Here is a 17,491-nt window from a genome sequence, read left to right on the forward strand (position 1 = left end):
ATGTAACCTGTCAACAGCTAACTTATAGCTAGTTAAATAATATAAAGTGTTTTAGGATACCAATTTCCATGGACCGCTTTCTTTGGTATTTTCATTATAATTAATTTATTATGATTTTAGTATCTTTACAATGCATTTATTTCATAAACTTCTGCCTCTCTTTCTCCTATTTGTGTTATACATTGTTTTCTTATAATACTTACTTTTAGGAAAGTTGAGGCTTTTGTATCCTTCCTCACAGAAATTGAGAGACTTTTTTCGTTCTTTCTTTAATTTAAATTTTTTTGACAGTTTATTTATTTATTTTGAGAGAGAAAGTGAGAGAGAGTGTGAGCGTGCATGTTAACAGGGGAGGGGCAGACAGAGGAGAGAGAGAGAATCCCAAGCAGGCTCCATGCTGTCAGTGTAGAGCCAATGTGAGGCTCAGTCTCATGAACCGTGAGATCATGACTTGAGCTGAAAGCAAGAATTGGACGCTTAACTGACGTAGCCACCCAGGTGCCCCAAGAGACTTTTGTCCCCTACTAAACAATGTTTTTTAATGATATCTCTATTACCATGATGAGGCAAGCTGGATCAAATCAGAAGATAATGTTTAATGGAATGATTCAGATAATTATCTTAGTTCTCATCTTCACTTTTGAGAAGAATGTATATTGATTTCAGGATGACTTGTACAGAAAGATCACTTAACAAACCACTTGAACTTCGGCATTTCCTTCATTTTCTTTGCCTTTTAGACATATTGTCAAAGCACGGAAATATTCTGATCATGTGTAGTATGGACGCCCAAAAGCGAGAATTAAGAACATTCTCTGTGTCCTGCCATTGGGTTTTTTTTAAAGCTATTTTGAGGTACAATACACATACCATAAAAGTCACCCATTTGCCACACACAGTTCACGGTCTCTGTGTACACTCGTGCAACCATCACTGCCATCAAGTAGAATGTTTTCCTCATCCTGAAAGGAAACCCTTACCATTGCCCCCAGCCTCAGGCAACCACCAGTCTACTACTTGGTCTCTCAATGGAGTTGCCTCTTGTGAATATTTCATATAAATGGAGTCACACAACGTATGGTCCCTTGGGACTAGCTAGCTTTACTTAATGTTTTCTGGGTTCATCTGTGTTGGTTACAGCTTATATCAGTGCTTCATTTCTTTTTATTGTCAAACAGTACTCCATTGTGGGCTAAGGCCCTTGTTCATTCATCAGTTGATGGACCTTTGGGTTGTGTCCACTTCTTGCCTATTAATACAGCTGCTTATGAACATTTACGTAGTTCTTGTGTGGATATCCGTTTTTAATGTCTCTGCCATCAGATTTTATCCTCTGAGTTAATCGGGTTGATTTTACCATCTCTCAGCCATTACTCATGCTGTCCTGTCTTTTTAGTTTCTGTTCCTCTTGAGTAAACCTGTGTTATTCAGACTTGGCTCACAGTCTCCTTTCCAATGAATTTTCTCTGACTGTTCTAACTCCCATTAGCTTTAACTCTCTTGACACTTGTCATCTAGCCTGTGCAGAACAATTTAGTCCTTTATTTGACATTGTTTTTATTTTTTTCATGACAGGTAATTTCATCTTCCTAAGTATAAATTTAAGGGATAGTAATATTTGACACGGGTGATACTTATCCTTGTATAAATTGAAAATACTTTAACTTAACAGTTTTTCCAATAAAATTAATTACTTTATACTGTATCAATAAATTCTTCTTGAAAACATTGGTATAGCAAAGCTTTTATTCTAAATGTATGCTAAGAAATGAAATACTAAATTGAGGGGTGCCTGGCTGGCTCCAGTCCGATTAGAGTCTGCCTTTGGCTCAGGTCATGATCTCCATGTTCTTGAGATGGAGCCCTGCATTGGGCTTTCTGCTGTCAGCAGAGCCTGCATTGGATCCGTTGTGTCCCTCACGTTCTGAGCCACTCAGACTCGTGCTCTGTATCAAAAAATAAACGTTAAAAAATGTGTGTATATCTCTATACACACACACACACACACACACTTATATAAGTAAAACTATTAATGAAAGCACTTAATCAAATAGAGGAGAAATCTTCAATCAAATGTTTAGTTTTTTTTCCCTCTCACTATGAAAAAGCACGCTAAATTTGTCTTTCTTTCTTACACAGCCAGAACTGTGATTTACAGATTTGTAGCACTTTACCAATGCAAGTATCTGGGGACAGCTTTTCTGATATGCTTTTACCACAAACCCTTAATCTCTTCATCAGAGTACATGCTAAAGCAGCCTAACGTAAACAGTATGGACATGAAATGATGGAGGAACTTTAGTTTCACAAGCTCGTTTATTTCCATGTCAGTGGCTTTCCCTTGCCTCTGATGGTCATGTAAAGGATCTACTACTGAGTCAAAGAGGTGCTATTTGTACCGTAGTCTGTGAGCATTGTCCACTCAGTGGTATAGAGAGGAAGTAAGTTAAAAGGATTATAAGTGGAAAAAAGTACTGTTGGCTAGTGGCATTGGCAAAGTTTTTTGAAGTACTGAGGAGAGATTCTGGGCCTCATGCTCCCCATTTGCTACCACTTGCGGTGGAATGAAGAATAACTTCGGTATAATTTGTATAGGGGAAAACTGGTATTGGCAAGCCACCTGCCTAAACTATCACATTGTATTGGAACACAAACTACAGCAACAGTAATCATGCTACATGCAGACACTTAGAGCTGACTATGTGCCACGTACCCTTCTAAGTTGTTCATCTATTATTTCCTAATTTAATCTTCACAACATCCCAGTGGGGTAGATACTATTATTATTTATTTTGAGATCATTTTTTTAAGGTCCTTTGTTTTGAGAGAGACAGAGAGACAGAGAGAATGTGGGGAAGGGCATGTAGGGAGAGAGAGAAAAAGGGAGAGAGAGAGAGAGAGAGAGAGAGAGAGAGAAAGAGAGAGAGAGAGAGAGAGAGAGAGAGAGAGAGAGAGAATCCCAAGCAGGCTCCTCACTACCCATGCAGAGCTCGATGTGGGGCTCAATTACATGACCCTGTGATCATGTCCTGAGCTGAAATCAAGAGCCAGACACTGAACCAACTGAGCCAGTCAGGTGCCCCAGTAGGTGCTATTATTACCTTCATTTTACAGATGCAGAGATTGAGACATGGAAGTTTTAGGTAGTGTGCTCAAGGTCATACAGCTCATAATGAGCAGAACTGGGAAATCAGACCCAGGCATTCTGGCCCCTACTAGGATATTATTTCTCAAATTCTTCCATTAAATATCTTGTTGTCACTGAAAATAGCATGTTCAGTTTTATAATCATGAGAATAGCAACGTCATTCACCTATGTGAATATGTAAAATCATAGTTGATGTGATGCTTGGAATATGAAAATAGAAATGTTTACCATGAGGTAAATTCTTATATTTCCTCCATTTGACCAATAGATACACTTGTACATTTATGTGATCATATATAATTTAAAAACATTAACAATATTATGTTTTTGTAGGAGAGTAAGGTTGGTAAACTATTCTGTAAGAGTATTGAAACATTTCATCTTTGTAGGCCATAGTCTCTGTTGTAGAAGCTGAACGCTTTTGTTATGACCTCAAAGTAGCCATCAATCAGCATGTAGAGGAGAGAGTGGCTGGCTCCAAAAATATTTTACTTACAGCGGCGCTTGGGCGGGTTAGTTGGATGAGGTCCTGACTCTTAATTTCCACCCAGGTCATGATCCCAAATCCCACATCATGAGACCAGTCATGAGACAGAGCCCCACATCAGGCTTCACCCTGAGCTTGCAGCCTGCTTAGCATTTTCTCTGTCTCTCCCTCTGTCTCTTTTCCCCACTTCTGCATTCTCTCTCTCTCTCTCTCTCTCTCTCTCTCTCTCTATTTCTCTCTCAAGTCAAAAAAAAATTAAAGAAACAGGTGATAGTGTTCTACTAGATTTTCAGTGGTTAAAATTATTTTTTCTCTATTTTAGTTGCAAGAAGAACAGGAACGACATGCAGAGGCCGTAAGATATGCTGAGGAGATGAAAGATCATGTGCAAAAGTATAATTTAAACCTCTTAGAAAATAACTTGTTTATTTATAAAGCAAATGAACAGTGTAGTATGGGAAATGTACTAGTTATGCCAGTATATCATTGTTAAGCTCGATACAAATTCCAGCTTTGAGCTATTTTTAAATGCAGAATTGTGGCATATTATCTCTCAATTTTGCACCTTATCCACAAAACACGATGAGAAAAATCGCACAATTCCCAAATCTTCCTCTTGACAAAATTTTAAGAATTTCTGTAATACCCTCATTTGTTCAGAAAGTATGTGATGTTGTTTTAAATTTATGTGTGAGAATAATTACCTTAAGATCTGCATTTTAGGCTACAGGTTAAAAATGCCACGCAAGAAGCAACCATCAAACATCAAGTGGCCCAGATTCAAGATCTTGAGAGCAACGTGATAAAGACAAGTTTGGTAAGTCGGTCTCTTAATGTCCTACTGAAAAGGAATCCGTATTTCACTAGTAGTAGTACATAAGAATGATTTGGATCCTATGGAAAATCTCACTGCTGCAAAGGTTTGGTTGATATTGTTCCTACTTGCTACTAGTGATGTAATTCTTCTATATAGATGAAGTTGATTGAATTCATAAAGTAATGACCTTTATAGTGAGATTTTCATAAAAACATTGTGAGAATCTAAAAAAAGCAACATTTTATATATACCACATTGAGCACCTGTTTTAGTCCACCTTTGGCTACTGTTAATAATGATGCTGTGAACGTTGGCATACAGATGTGTGAGTCCCTGCTAATATTTTTCAGCGTGATTCAAACATCCCCAATCTTTGACTGGTCATTTGATCTTGAATACTGACATTCTCTTGTAATCTCATCCCTTCAGTGAGAGTTTGAGAACGGGTTATTTTAATGATGATTTGTTGTAATTTGTAATAATAGGTTTGCAATTTATTATCTTCATTAACAATGACCGGCAGATCATTATGCAAATGTCCTTCTCAAAGGAATGGACTTTTCTCCTTGTTGGATTTTGTAAAGGAAAAGAAATGCCAGTGAAAAAGGAGAAATGGCTGCTCTGTCAGGGCCTTACCTAGTAACATAGTGCTCCTACCATTGCAAGTTCAGACTCATTTTTTTTTTCCATTCACTTCAGTTAGTCAGACTTTCAGAGATTTCACAATTCAATCTCAGAAAAGACTAATGTGCCATTCAGGATTCTCATTTATTGATATGTAGTGAAACCCCAACTGTTTTCCAAGCAGAACAGTTAATGTCCTCGCACTCTCACCCTCCTTTGTAGGATTCTCACTGTAAATCCTAAGTGGGAGCAATGAGGTAGATACACTGACCAACTCATTTCTCTCAGTCACAAAAGCTATATAATATACATCCAAGTTTCATTTGACAGCTATACCCGTCAGGGGAACTAGAACATTCTGTTGACTGGTCCTTTTTGTGGCTGAAGAGACATTGAAAATTACTTCCTTTTCTAGACGTCTTATTAATGAGTCACATTGTATTAGGGAACTTTTCATGCGAGTAACATGACACTCAGTTGAGTGCTAGGCATTGTCCTGCTACTGTGTCCTGAAGAAATCTTTAAGGTCTCAAAAACTAAAATTTGTAAGAATATCCTAAACTGATGAAGCTTATTAAAGAATAACGAGGGATTTAGTGTAGATACCTATAGGAAAGAATTAGGGTTATGGCATGAAATTACCTGCCACTTTAAGGTGTTCCCTGCGGGGGGGGAAAAAAAAAAAACTTAGATAGCTTTCAGCCAACTCAGTCCATAGCTCTGACTTCTCTAGAAGGTCCTTATCTCCTGAATCCCCAAACCAGGGGCTACCTGGGTGAAGACATTTGATGCACACAATTTTGAGGTGAAGAATCTGGATTGGGAAGAAGAGGTAGCTCTAGCCAACTTAACCTTCCTAACAATATAGTCAAGTTTGCATCTGAAAGGAACTTCAGAAGACTTCCATAAGTTGAAATCTCTATGGACGAAGAAGTTACTCAAAAGGAAACAAAGGCAAACCAGTGATCATCCAGCCCTTGTGATAAATGTCGTGTTATAAAGAAAAGTGAGACAAAGTATGCTGGTCAGCATCCTAAGGGTAAGGGTGCCCCCTAAGACTCAATAAGAAAAACACACTCAAAGTAACACAGAAAAGAGTCCAAATAAAATGTACACGATTAGCTGTCTACAAAGGTACTCCATGTCAAGTAATGATTTTTGAGTGTGCGGTTGAGGATGTTGTCTATGAGCACCTACATGGAAGAGCGAAAAGGACACATGGCCTAGGTAAAAGGGCCAAAGCTGGAAATGTGAATTAGAGAATCTGGTTGTGAAGCCTTAAGAGCAATTCAAAACACAGAGAGCAAGGGGCAAGGACTTAATGTCAGGGGTTGCCATCCTTCAGAATTACAGTGTGGTTAAAAGAGAAGAGGGAGGGCATGGTCATTTTTCTCAGCTGCTGCTGAAAAGTGAAGCAGGATAGAGACGTTAATAAAATAAAAAAAAAAAAGAGGCTCTTGATGACCCTCAAAATGTCTTAGTGGAATGATAGGAGTGAAAGTTAAATTTTAGAGTAAAAGAAGGAAATAAGTAAAGAAAAGTTGATTCTGTGGATGAGACGATACATTAAAGAATGCTCGAGTCCACTGCAAGGGGAGAAGCAGCGTGATAGGTGGACAGAGCTTCAAAAGTTAAGCAAATGGTTACTAGAAACGGAGAAATTGAAATCTTTCTTCCTTATGCAGCCAGTGCTGGAATTTACAGATTTGTAGCACTTTACTAACTGCAAAGCTCTGGGGCCAGCTTTTCTGATATATTGTTACCACAAAGCCTTAATCTCTTCATCAGAGTACCTGCTAAAGCAGCCTAATGTAAACAGTATGGACATGAAATGATTGAGGAACTTTGGTTTAGCAAGACTCGTTTATTTCCATGTCAGTGGTTTTCCCTTGTCTCTGATGGTGATGTAAAGCATCTCTTACTCAATCTAAGACGTGCTTTTTGTACCGTGGTCTGTGAGTATTGTCCACTGAGTAGTATAGAGAGGGAGTTAGTTAAAAGTATTATAAGTGGGGGGAAAAAAAGTACTGTTTGCTAGTGGCATTGGTGAAAGTTGTGTGAAGTACTGAGGAGAGATTCTGGGCCTCATGCTCCCCATTTGCTCCCACTTGCGGTGGTATGAAGAATGACTTCAGTATAATTTGTATAGGGGACCACTTGTATTGGCATACCACCTGCCTTAACTATCTCATTGTATTGGAACGCAAAATACAGCAACAGTAATCATGCTAAATGCATACACTTAGAGCTGACTATGTACCATGTACCCTTCTAAGATTTTCATGTATTATTTCCTAATTTTATATTCCCAAGATCCCAGTGAGGTAAATCCTATTATTATTTATGTTTCAGATCACTTTTATAAGATTCTTCATTTTGAGAGAGAGAGAGAGAGAGCGAGAGATTGTGGGAAGAGCAGGTAGGGGGAGAGAGAGAGGGAGGGAGAGAGAGAGAGAGAGAGAATGCCAAGCAGGCTCCTCACTACCCACCCAGAGTTGGATGTGGGGCTCAATCACGTGACTCTGAGATCATGTCCTGAGCAGAAATCAAGAGCCAGACGCTGACCCGACTGAGTCACCTAGGTACCCCAGTAGGTGCTGTTATTACTTTCATTTTACAGATGCAGAGACTGAGACACGGAAGTTTTAGCTAGTGTACTTAAGGTCATACAGCTCATACCCAGCAGAATTGGGAATTCAGACCCAGGCTTTCTGGCTCCTACTAGGATACTGCTTGTCAAACTCTTCCATGAAATATCTCAATGTCACTGAAAACAGCATGTTCAGTTTCATAATCACGAGAACAGCAATGTCATTCACCTATGTGAATATTGAAAATCATAGTTGATATGGTGCTTGGAATATGAAAACTGAAATGTTTACTATAAGGTAATCTCCTATATTTCCTCCATTTGACCATTAGATACATTTGTATGTTTATCTGATCATATATAATTTAAAAATATTAACAACGTTATGTTTTTGTAGGAGAGTAAGATTGGTAAACTATTCTGTACAAGTATTGAAATGTTTTCGGCTTTGTAGGCCATAGTCTCTGTTGTAGACGCTGAGCTCTTTTGTTATGATCTAAAAGTAGACATCAATCAGCATGTAGAGGAAAGTGTGGCTGGGTCCAATAAGATTTTAGTTACAGGAGTGCTTAGGCTGCTTAGTTGGTTGAGCGTCCTGACTCTTAATTTCCACTCAGGTCATGATCCCAAACCCCACATCATGAGACCGGTCATGAGACCGAGCCCCACATCAGACTTCGCCCTGAGCTTGCAGCCTGCTTACCTTTTTCTCTGTCTCTCCCTCTGACTCCCTTCCCACTTGTGTGTGCTCTCTCCCTCTCTGTCTCTCTTTCAAGTACAAAAAAACAAGAAACAAAAACATTTAGTTACAGAAACAGGTGATGGTGTTCAACTAGATTGTCAGTATTTAAAATTATTATTTTTTCTTTATTTTAGTTACAAGAAGCACAGAAACGACATGCAGAGGCCGTAAGATATGCTGAGAAGATTAAAGATCATATGCTAAAGTATAATTTAAACCTCTTAGAAAATAACTTGTTTATTTATAAAGCACATGAGCAGTGTACTATGAGAAATGTATTAGTTATGCGAGTACATCATTGTTAAGCTGGATACAAATTCCAGCTTTGAGCTATTTTGAAATGCAAAATTTTGGCATCTTATCTCTCAATTTTGCACCATTACCACAAAACACAACTAGAAAATTGGCACAATTGCCAAATCATCCTCTTGATACAATTTTAAGAATTTCTGTAATACCCTCACTTGTTCAGAAATTACACGATACAGTTTTAAAATTATGTGTGAGAATAATTATCTTAAGATCTGCATTTTAGGCTAAAGGTTAAAAATGCCAGGCAAGAAGAAACCATCAAACATCAAGCGGCCCAAATTCAAGATCTTCAGAGCAACTTGCTAAAGGCAAGTTTGGTAAGTCGATCTCTTAATGACTGTCCTACTGAAAAGGAATCCTTATGTCACTAGTAGAAGTACATAAGAATGTTTTGGATCATATGGAAAATTTCACTGATCAAAATATTTGGTTGATATTGTTCCTGCTTGCCAGTAGTGATGTAATTCTTCTATATAGGTGAAGTTGATTGAATTCATAAAGTAATGATGTTTGTAGTGATATTTAAATAAAAATATTGTGAGAATCTAAGAAGAGCAACATTTTATATATACCACAGTGAGCATTTGGTTTAGTCCTCCTTTTGGCTATTGTATATAAAGGTGCTGTGAACATTGGCATACAGATGTGTGAGTCCCTGCTAATATTTTCCAGCGTATTTCAAACGTCCCCAGTCTTTGAGTGATCATTTCATCTTGCATTCTTTCTGTTGTAAACCCAACCCTTTAGTGAGAGTTTCAGAAAGAGTTCTTTTAATGATGATATGTTGTAATTTAAAATTACAAATTTGCCACATATTCTCTTCATCAACAATGACTAGCAGGTCATTATGCAAACGTCCTTCCCAAAGAATAGAGTTTTCTCTTTGTTGGATTTTGTAAAGGAAAAGAAATGCCAGTAAAAAAGTGGAAATGGCTGCTTGGGCAGGGCCTTACCTAGTAACATAGTGCTCCTACCATTGCAAGTTCAGAAACTCATTTTTTTTTTCCATTCAGTTGAGTTAATCAGCCTTTCAGAGATTTCACAATTCAATTTCAGAAAAGACTAATGTGCCATTCAAGATTATAATTTATAGATATGTAGTGAAACCCCAACTGTTTTCCAAGTGGAACAGTTAATGTCATCCCACTCTCACCATCCTTTGTAGGATTCTCATTGTAAATCCTAAGTTGGAGCAATGAGGGAGATTCACTGACCAACTCGTTTCTGTCAGTCACAAAAGCTATATAATATACATGCAAGTTTCATTTGACAGCTATATACGTCAGGGGAACTAGAACATTCTGTTGACTGGTCCTTTTTATGACTGAAGGGACATTGAAAATTACTTTCTTTTCTATACGTCTTATTAATGAGTCACACTGTAATAGGGAACTTTTCATGCGAGTAATATGACACTCTGTTGATCAGTCTTCTATGAATGAGAGTGCTACGCATTGTCCTGCTACTGTGTCCTGAAGAAATCATTAAGGTCTCAAAAACTAAAATTTGTAAGGATATCCGAAATTGATGAAGCTTATTAAAGAATAACGAGCGATTTTCTGTACATCTCTATAGAAAGGAATTAGGGTTATGGCATGAAATTACCTGCCACTTTAAGGTCTTCTCTGCGAATCAAAAACTTAAGATTGCATTCGGCCAACTCAGTCCATAGCTCTGACTTCTCTAGAAGGTCCTTATCTCCTGAATCCCCAAACCAGGGGCTACCTGGGTGAAGATATTTGATGCACACAATTTTGAGGTGAAGAATCTGGATTGGGAAGAAGAGGTAGCTCTAGCCAACTTAACCTTCCTAACAATATAGTCAAGTACGCGTCTGAAAGGAACTTCAGAAGACTTCCATAAGTTGAAATCTCTATGGACTAAGAAATTACTCAAAAGGAAACAAAGGCAAACCAGTGATCATCCAGCCCTTGTGATAAATGTCGTGTTATAAAGAAAAGTGAGACAAAGTATGCTGGTCAGCATCCTAAGGGTAAGGGTGCCCCCTAAGACTCAATAAGAAAAACACACTCAAAGTAACACAGAAAAGAGTCCAAATAAAATGTACACGATTAGCTGTCTACAAAGGTACTCCATGTCAAGTAATGATTTTTGAGTGTGCGGTTGAGGATGTTGTCTATGAGCACCTACATGGAAGAGCGAAAAGGACACATGGCCTAGGTAAAAGGGCCAAAGCTGGAAATGTGAATTAGAGAATCTGGTTGTGAAGCCTTAAGAGCAATTCAAAACACAGAGAGCAAGGGGCAAGGACTTAATGTCAGGGGTTGCCCTCCTTCATAAATAAGGTGGGGTTAGAAGCGCAGAGGGAGGGCATGGTCATTTTTCTCAGCTGCTGCTGAGAAGGGAAGCAGGATAAATACCTTAATATTTTTTTTTTAAAAAGGTCCTATATGACCCTCAAATTTTCTTAGTGGAGTGATTGGAGTGAAAGTTAGATTTTAGTGTAAAAGAAGGAAATAAGTGAAGAAAACTTGAATCTGTGGATGAGATGATACATTAAAGAATGTTCGAGTCCACTGCAAGGGGAGAAGCAGCATGATAGATGGACAAAGTTTCAAACTTAAGCAAATGGTTAATAGAAAAGGAGAAATTAAAATCTCTCTTCCTTATGCAGCCAGTGCTGGGATTTACAGATTTGTAGCACTTTACCAACTGTAAAGCTCTGGGGACAGCTTTTCTGATATGCTGTTACCACAAAGCCCTAATCTCTTCACCAGAGTACCTGCTAAAGCAGCCTAACGTAAACAGTATGGGCATGAAATGATTGAGGAACTTTAGTTTAGCAAGACTTCATTATTTCCATATCAGTGGCTTTCCCTTGCCTCTGATGGTCATATAAAGCATCTACTACTCAGTCTAGGCGGTGTTATTTGTACTGTACTCTGTGAGCATTGTCCACTGAGTAGTATAGAGAGGATGTAAGTTAAAAGTATTATAAGAGGGAAAAAAAAGTACTGTTGGCTAGTGGCATTGGCGAAAGTTGTGTGAAGTACTGAAGAGAGATTCTGGGCCTCATCCTCCCCATTTGCTGCCACTTGCGGTGATATGAAGAATAACTTCAGTATACTTTGTACACGGGGCCACTTTTATTGGCATGCCACCTGCCTAAACTATATCATTGTATTGGAATGCAAAACACATCAACAGTAATCATGGTAAATGCATACACTTAGAGCTGACTATGTGCCACGTACCCTTCTAAGTTGTTCCTGTATAATTTCCTAAATTTATATTACCAAGATCCCAGTTAAGTAGATACTATTATTATTTATTTTGAGATCACTTTTTTTAAGGTTCCTTAATTTGAGAGAGAGAGAGAGAGAGAGAGAGAGTGAGAGAGAGACAGACTGTGGGGAAGGGAAGGTAGGGAGAGTGAGAAAGAGGGAGAGAGGCAGAGAGAGAGAGAGACAGAATTCCAAGCAGACCCCTTGCTGTCCACGCAGAGCCCGATGTGGGGTTTAATCACGTGACCCTGAGATCATGTTCTGAGCAGAAATCAAGAGCAACACGCTGAACCGACTGAGCCACTCAGGTGCCCCAGTAGGTGCTGTCATTACCTTCATTTTACAGATGCAAAGACTGAGACATGGAAGTTTTAGGTAGTGTGCTCAAGGTCATACAGCTCATAACCAGCAGAATTGGGAATTCAGACCCAGGCTTTCTGGCTCCTACTAGGATACTGCTTGTCAAACTCTTCCATGAAATATCTCGTTGTCACTGAAAATAGCATGTTCAGTTTCAATCACGAGAATAGAAATGTCATTCACCTATGTGAATATTTAAAATCATAGTTGATGCAGTGCTTGTAATGTGAAAACAGAAATGTTTACCATAAGGTAATTTTCTATATTTCCTCCATTTGACCAGTACATACATTTGTATGTTTATCTGATCATATATAATTTATAAATATTAACAACGTTATGTTTTTGTAAGAGAGTAAGAATATTGAAACATTTTCAGCTTTGTAGGCCACAGTCTGTGTTGTAGCAGGTCCACCCTGCTGTTATGACCTAAAAGTAGCCATCAATCAGCATGTAGGGGAGAGTGTGGCTGGGTCCAATAAGATTTCAGTTACAAGGGCACTTGGGTGGCTTTGTTGGTTGAGCGTCCTGACTCTTAATTTCTGCTCATGTCATGATCCCAAACGCCACATCATGAGAGCGGTCATGAGACTGAGACCCACATCAGGCTTCACCCTGAGCTTGGAGCCTGCTCACTAGTATCTCTGTCTCTTCCTATGACTCCCTTCCCCATTTGGGCGTTCTCTCTCTCTCTCTCTCTCTGCCTCACTAAGTAAAAAAAAATTACATTTGGTTACAAAAACAGGTGATGGTGTTTTACTAGATTGTCAGTAGTTAAAATTATTTTTTTTCTTTATTCTAGTTGCAAGAAGCAAAGGATCGAGAGGCAGAGGCCATAAGATATGCGGAGAAGACGTAAGATCATATGCAAAAGTATAATTTAAACCTCACAGAAAATACCTTGATTATTTATACAGCAGATAAGCAGTGTAGTACGAGAAATATACTTGTTATGCCAGTATATTATTGTTAAGCTGGATACAAATTCCAGCTTTGAGCTATTTTGAAATGCAAAATTGTGGATATTATATCTCAATTTTGCACCTTATCCACAAAACACGAGAAAAATGGCACAATTCCCAAATCTTCCTCTTGATACAATTTAAAGAATTTCTGTAAGACCCTCATTTGTTCAGATATTATATGGTATTGTTTTACATTTATGTGTGAGAATAATTATCTTAAGATCTGCATTTTAGGCTAGAAGTGCAAAATGCCAGACAGGAAGAAACCATCAAACATCAAGCGGCCCAAATTCAAGATCTTCAGAGCAACTTGTTAAAGACAAGTTTGGTAAGTCGGTCTCTTAATGTCTGTCCTACTGGAAAGGAATCCGTATTTCACTAGCAGTAGTACATAAGAATGTTTTGGATCACATGGAAAGGCTCACTGATCCAAATATTTGGTTGATATTGTTGCTATTTGCTATTAGCGATGGAATTCTTCGATAGAGATGAAGTTGATTGAACTCATAAAGTAATGACCTTTATAGTGAGATTTTCATAAAAACTTTGTGAGAGTCTAAAAAAGCAACATTTTATATATACCACAGTGAGCGTTTGGTTTAGTCCACCTTTTGGCTACTGTTAATAATGCGGCTGTAAACGTTGGCATACAGATGTGTGAGAGTCCCTGCTAATATTTTTCAGCGTGTTTCAAACTTCCGCACGCTTTGAGTGATCATGTCATCTTGAATTCTGACTTTCTCTTGTAGTCTCAACCCTTCAGTGAGAGTTTGAGAACGGGTTATTTTAATGATGATTTGTTGTAATTTGTAATTACAAGTTTGCAACTTATTCTCTTCATCAACAATGACTAGCAGGTCGTTATGCAAACGTCCTTCTCAAAGGAATGGACTTTTCTCTTTGTTGGATTTTGTAAAGGAAAAGAAATGCCAGTGAAAAAGGAGAAATGGCTGCTCTGTCAGGGCCTTACCTAGTAACATAGTGCTCCTACCATTGCAAGTTCAGAAACTCATTATCTTTTTCCACTCACTTGAGTTAATCAGCCTTTCACAGATTTCACAATTCAATCTCAGAAAAGACTAATGTGCCATTCAGGATTCTCATTTATTGATATGTAGTGAAACCCCAACTGTTTTCCAAGCAGAACAGTTAATGTCCTCGAACACACACCCTCCTTTGTAGGATTCTCATTGTAAATCCTAAGTGGGAGCAATGAGGGAGATACACTGACCAACTCGTTTCTGTCAGTCACAAAAGCTATGTAATGTACATGCAAGTTTCATTAGACAGCTATACCCATCAGGGGAATTAGAACATTCTCTTGACTGGTCCTTTTTGTGACTGAAGAGGCATTGAAAATTATTTTCTTTTCTAGACGTCTTATAAATGAGTCACATAGTAATAGGGAACTTTTCATGCGAGTAACATGACACTCTGTTTTCAGTCTTCTATGAATGAGAGTGCAAGGCATTGTCCTGCTACTGTGTCCTGAAGAAATCATTAAGGTCTCAAAAACTAAAATTTGTAAGGATATCTGAAACTGATGAAGCTTATTAAAGAATAACGAGGGATTTAGTGTAGATCCGTAAAGAAAGGAATTAAGATTATGGCATGAAACTGTCTGCCACTTTAAGGTCTTCCCTGTGAAACAAAAACTTAGTTATCTTTCAGCCAACTCAGTCCATAGCTCTGACTTCTCCAGAAGGTCCTTATCTCCTGAATCCCCAAACCAGGGGCTACCTGGGTGGAGGCATTTGATGCACACAATTTTGAGGTGAAGAATCTGGATTGGGAAGAAGAGGTAGCTCTAGCCAACTTAACCTTCCTAACAATATAGTCAAGTTTGCATCTGAAAGGAACTTCAGAAGACTTCCATAAGTTGAAATCTCTATGGACTAAGAAATTACTCAAAAGGAAACAAAGGCAAACCAGTGATCATCCAGCCCTTGTGATAAATGTCGTGTTATAAAGAAAAGTGAGACAAAGTATGCTGGTCAGTATCCTAAGGGTAAGGGTGCTCCCTAAGACTCAATAAGAAAAGCACACTCAATGTAACACCGAAAAGAGTCCAAATAAAATGTACACAATTAGCTGTCTACAAAGGTACTCCATGTCAAGTAATGATTTTTGAGTGTGCGGTTGAGGATGTTGTCTATGAGCACCTACATGGAAGAGCGAAAAGGACACATGGCCTAGGTAAAGGGGCCTAGGTAAAGGTGTGGTTAAAAGAGCAGAGGGAGGGCATGGTCATTTTTCTCAGCTGCTGCTGAAAAGTGAAGCAGGATAGAGACCTTAATAAAATTTTTTAAAAAAGAGGTTCTTGATGACCCTCAAAATGTCTTAGTGGAATGATAGGAGTGAAAGTTAGATTTTAGTGTAAAAGAAGGAAATAAGTGAAGAAAAGTTGATTCTGTGGATGAGACGATACATTAAAGAATGTTCGAGTCCACTGCAAGGGGAGAAGGAGCGTGATAGATGGACAGAGCTTCAAAAGTTAAGCAAATGGTTACTAGAAAAGGAGAAATTGAAATCTTTTTTTCCTTATGCACCCAGTGCTAGGATTTACAGATTTATAGCACTTTACCAACTGTAAAGCTCTGGGGCCAGCTTTTCTGTTATGCTGTTACCACAAAGCCTTAATCTCTTCATCAGAGTACCCACTAAAGCAGCCTAACATAAACAGTATGGGCATGAAATGATTGAGGAACTTTGGTTTAGCAAGCCTTCATTATATTCATGTCAGTGGCTTTCCCTTGCCTCTGATGGTCATGTAAATCATCTATTACTCAATCTAAGAGGTGCTATTTGTACTGTAGTCCGTGAGTATTGTCCACTGAGTAGTATAGAGAGGGAGTTAGTTAAAAGTATTATAAGTGGGGGAAAAAAAAAGTACTGTTTGCTAGTGGCATTGGCGAAAGTTGTGTGAAGTACTGAGGAGAGATTCTGGGCCTCATGCTCCCCATTTGCTGCCACTTGCAGTGGTATGAAGAATGACTTCAGTATAATTTCTATAGGGGACCACTTGTATTGGCATGCCACCTGCCTTAACTATCTCATTTTATTGGAATGCAAAATACAGCAAAAGTAATCTTGCTAAATGCATACACTTAGAGCTGACTATGTGCCACGTACCCTTCTAAGTTTTTCACCTGTTATTTCCTAATTTAAGCTTCCCAACATCCCAGTGGGGTAGATACTATTATTATTTATTTTGAGATAACTTTTTTAAGGTTCTTTATTTTGAGAGAGAGAGCGAGATTGTGGGAAGGGCAGATAGGGAGAGAGAGAGAGAGGGACAGAGAGAGAGAGAGAGAGAGAGAGAGAGAGAGAATCCCAAGCAGTCTCCTCGCTGTCCACACAGAGCCTGATGTGGGGCTCAATCACATGACCCTGAGATCATGTCCTGAGCCAAAATCAAGAGCCAGACGCTCAACCGACTGAGCCACCCATGTGCCCCAGTAGGTGCTGTCATTAACTTCATTTTACAGATGCAGAGATTGAGACACGGAAGTTTTAGGTAGTGTGCTCAAGGTCATACAGCTCATAACGAGCAGAATTGGGAATTCAGACCCAGGTTTTCTGACTCCTACTAGGATGCTGCTTCTCAAACTCTTCCATGAAATATCTTGTTGTCACTGAATACAGCATGTTCAGTTTTATCATCACAAGAATAGAAATGTCATTCACCTATGTGAATATGTAAAATCATAGTTGATGCAGTGTTTGTAATATGAAAACAGAAATGTTTACCATAAGGTTAATTCCTATATTTCCTCCATTTCACCAGTAGATACATTTGTACATTTATCTGCTCATATATAATTAAAAAAAAATTAAAAACGTTCTGATTTTGTAGCAGAGTAAGGTTGGTACATTATTCTGGAAGAGTATTGAAACATTTTCAGCTTTGTAGGCCATAGTCTCTGTTGCAGCAGCTCAACTTTATTGTTACGATCTAACAGTAGCCATCAATCAGCATGTAGCGCAGAGCGTGGCTGGGTCCAATAAGATTTAATTACAGGTGCACTTGGGCGGCTAGGTGGTTGAGTGTCCTGACCCTTAATTTCCACTCAGGTCATGATCCTAAACCCCACATCATGAGAGCGGTCATGAGACCGAGCCCCACATCAGGCTTCACCCTGAGCTTGGAGCCTGCCTACGATTTTCTCTGTCTCTACCTCTGCCTCTATTCCCCACTTGT

The 17,491-nt window shown here is 38.7% G+C and overlaps 1 protein-coding gene across 1 annotated transcript in view; it reads left to right on the top strand.

Annotated features, from left to right (window-relative positions):
• LOC109261043 (ankyrin repeat domain-containing protein 26-like) overlaps positions 1–17,491 on the top strand; it is a 181,114-nt gene that overhangs the window by 133,803 nt on the left and 29,820 nt on the right. The window contains exons 24-28 of the mRNA XM_053909495.1: positions 3,538–3,660; positions 3,958–4,028; positions 4,359–4,452; positions 8,543–8,613; positions 8,944–9,037. Of these exons, the coding sequence (XP_053765470.1) occupies positions 3,538–3,660; positions 3,958–4,028; positions 4,359–4,452; positions 8,543–8,613; positions 8,944–9,037 (453 nt within the window). The remainder of the gene's footprint in view (positions 1–3,537; positions 3,661–3,957; positions 4,029–4,358; positions 4,453–8,542; positions 8,614–8,943; positions 9,038–17,491) is intronic.

The sequence above is a fragment of the Panthera pardus genome, unplaced genomic scaffold (genome assembly GCF_024362965.1).
Source record: "Panthera pardus isolate Hobbes unplaced genomic scaffold, ASM2436296v1 HiC_scaffold_21, whole genome shotgun sequence".
Taxonomy (NCBI): Eukaryota; Metazoa; Chordata; class Mammalia; order Carnivora; family Felidae; genus Panthera; species Panthera pardus.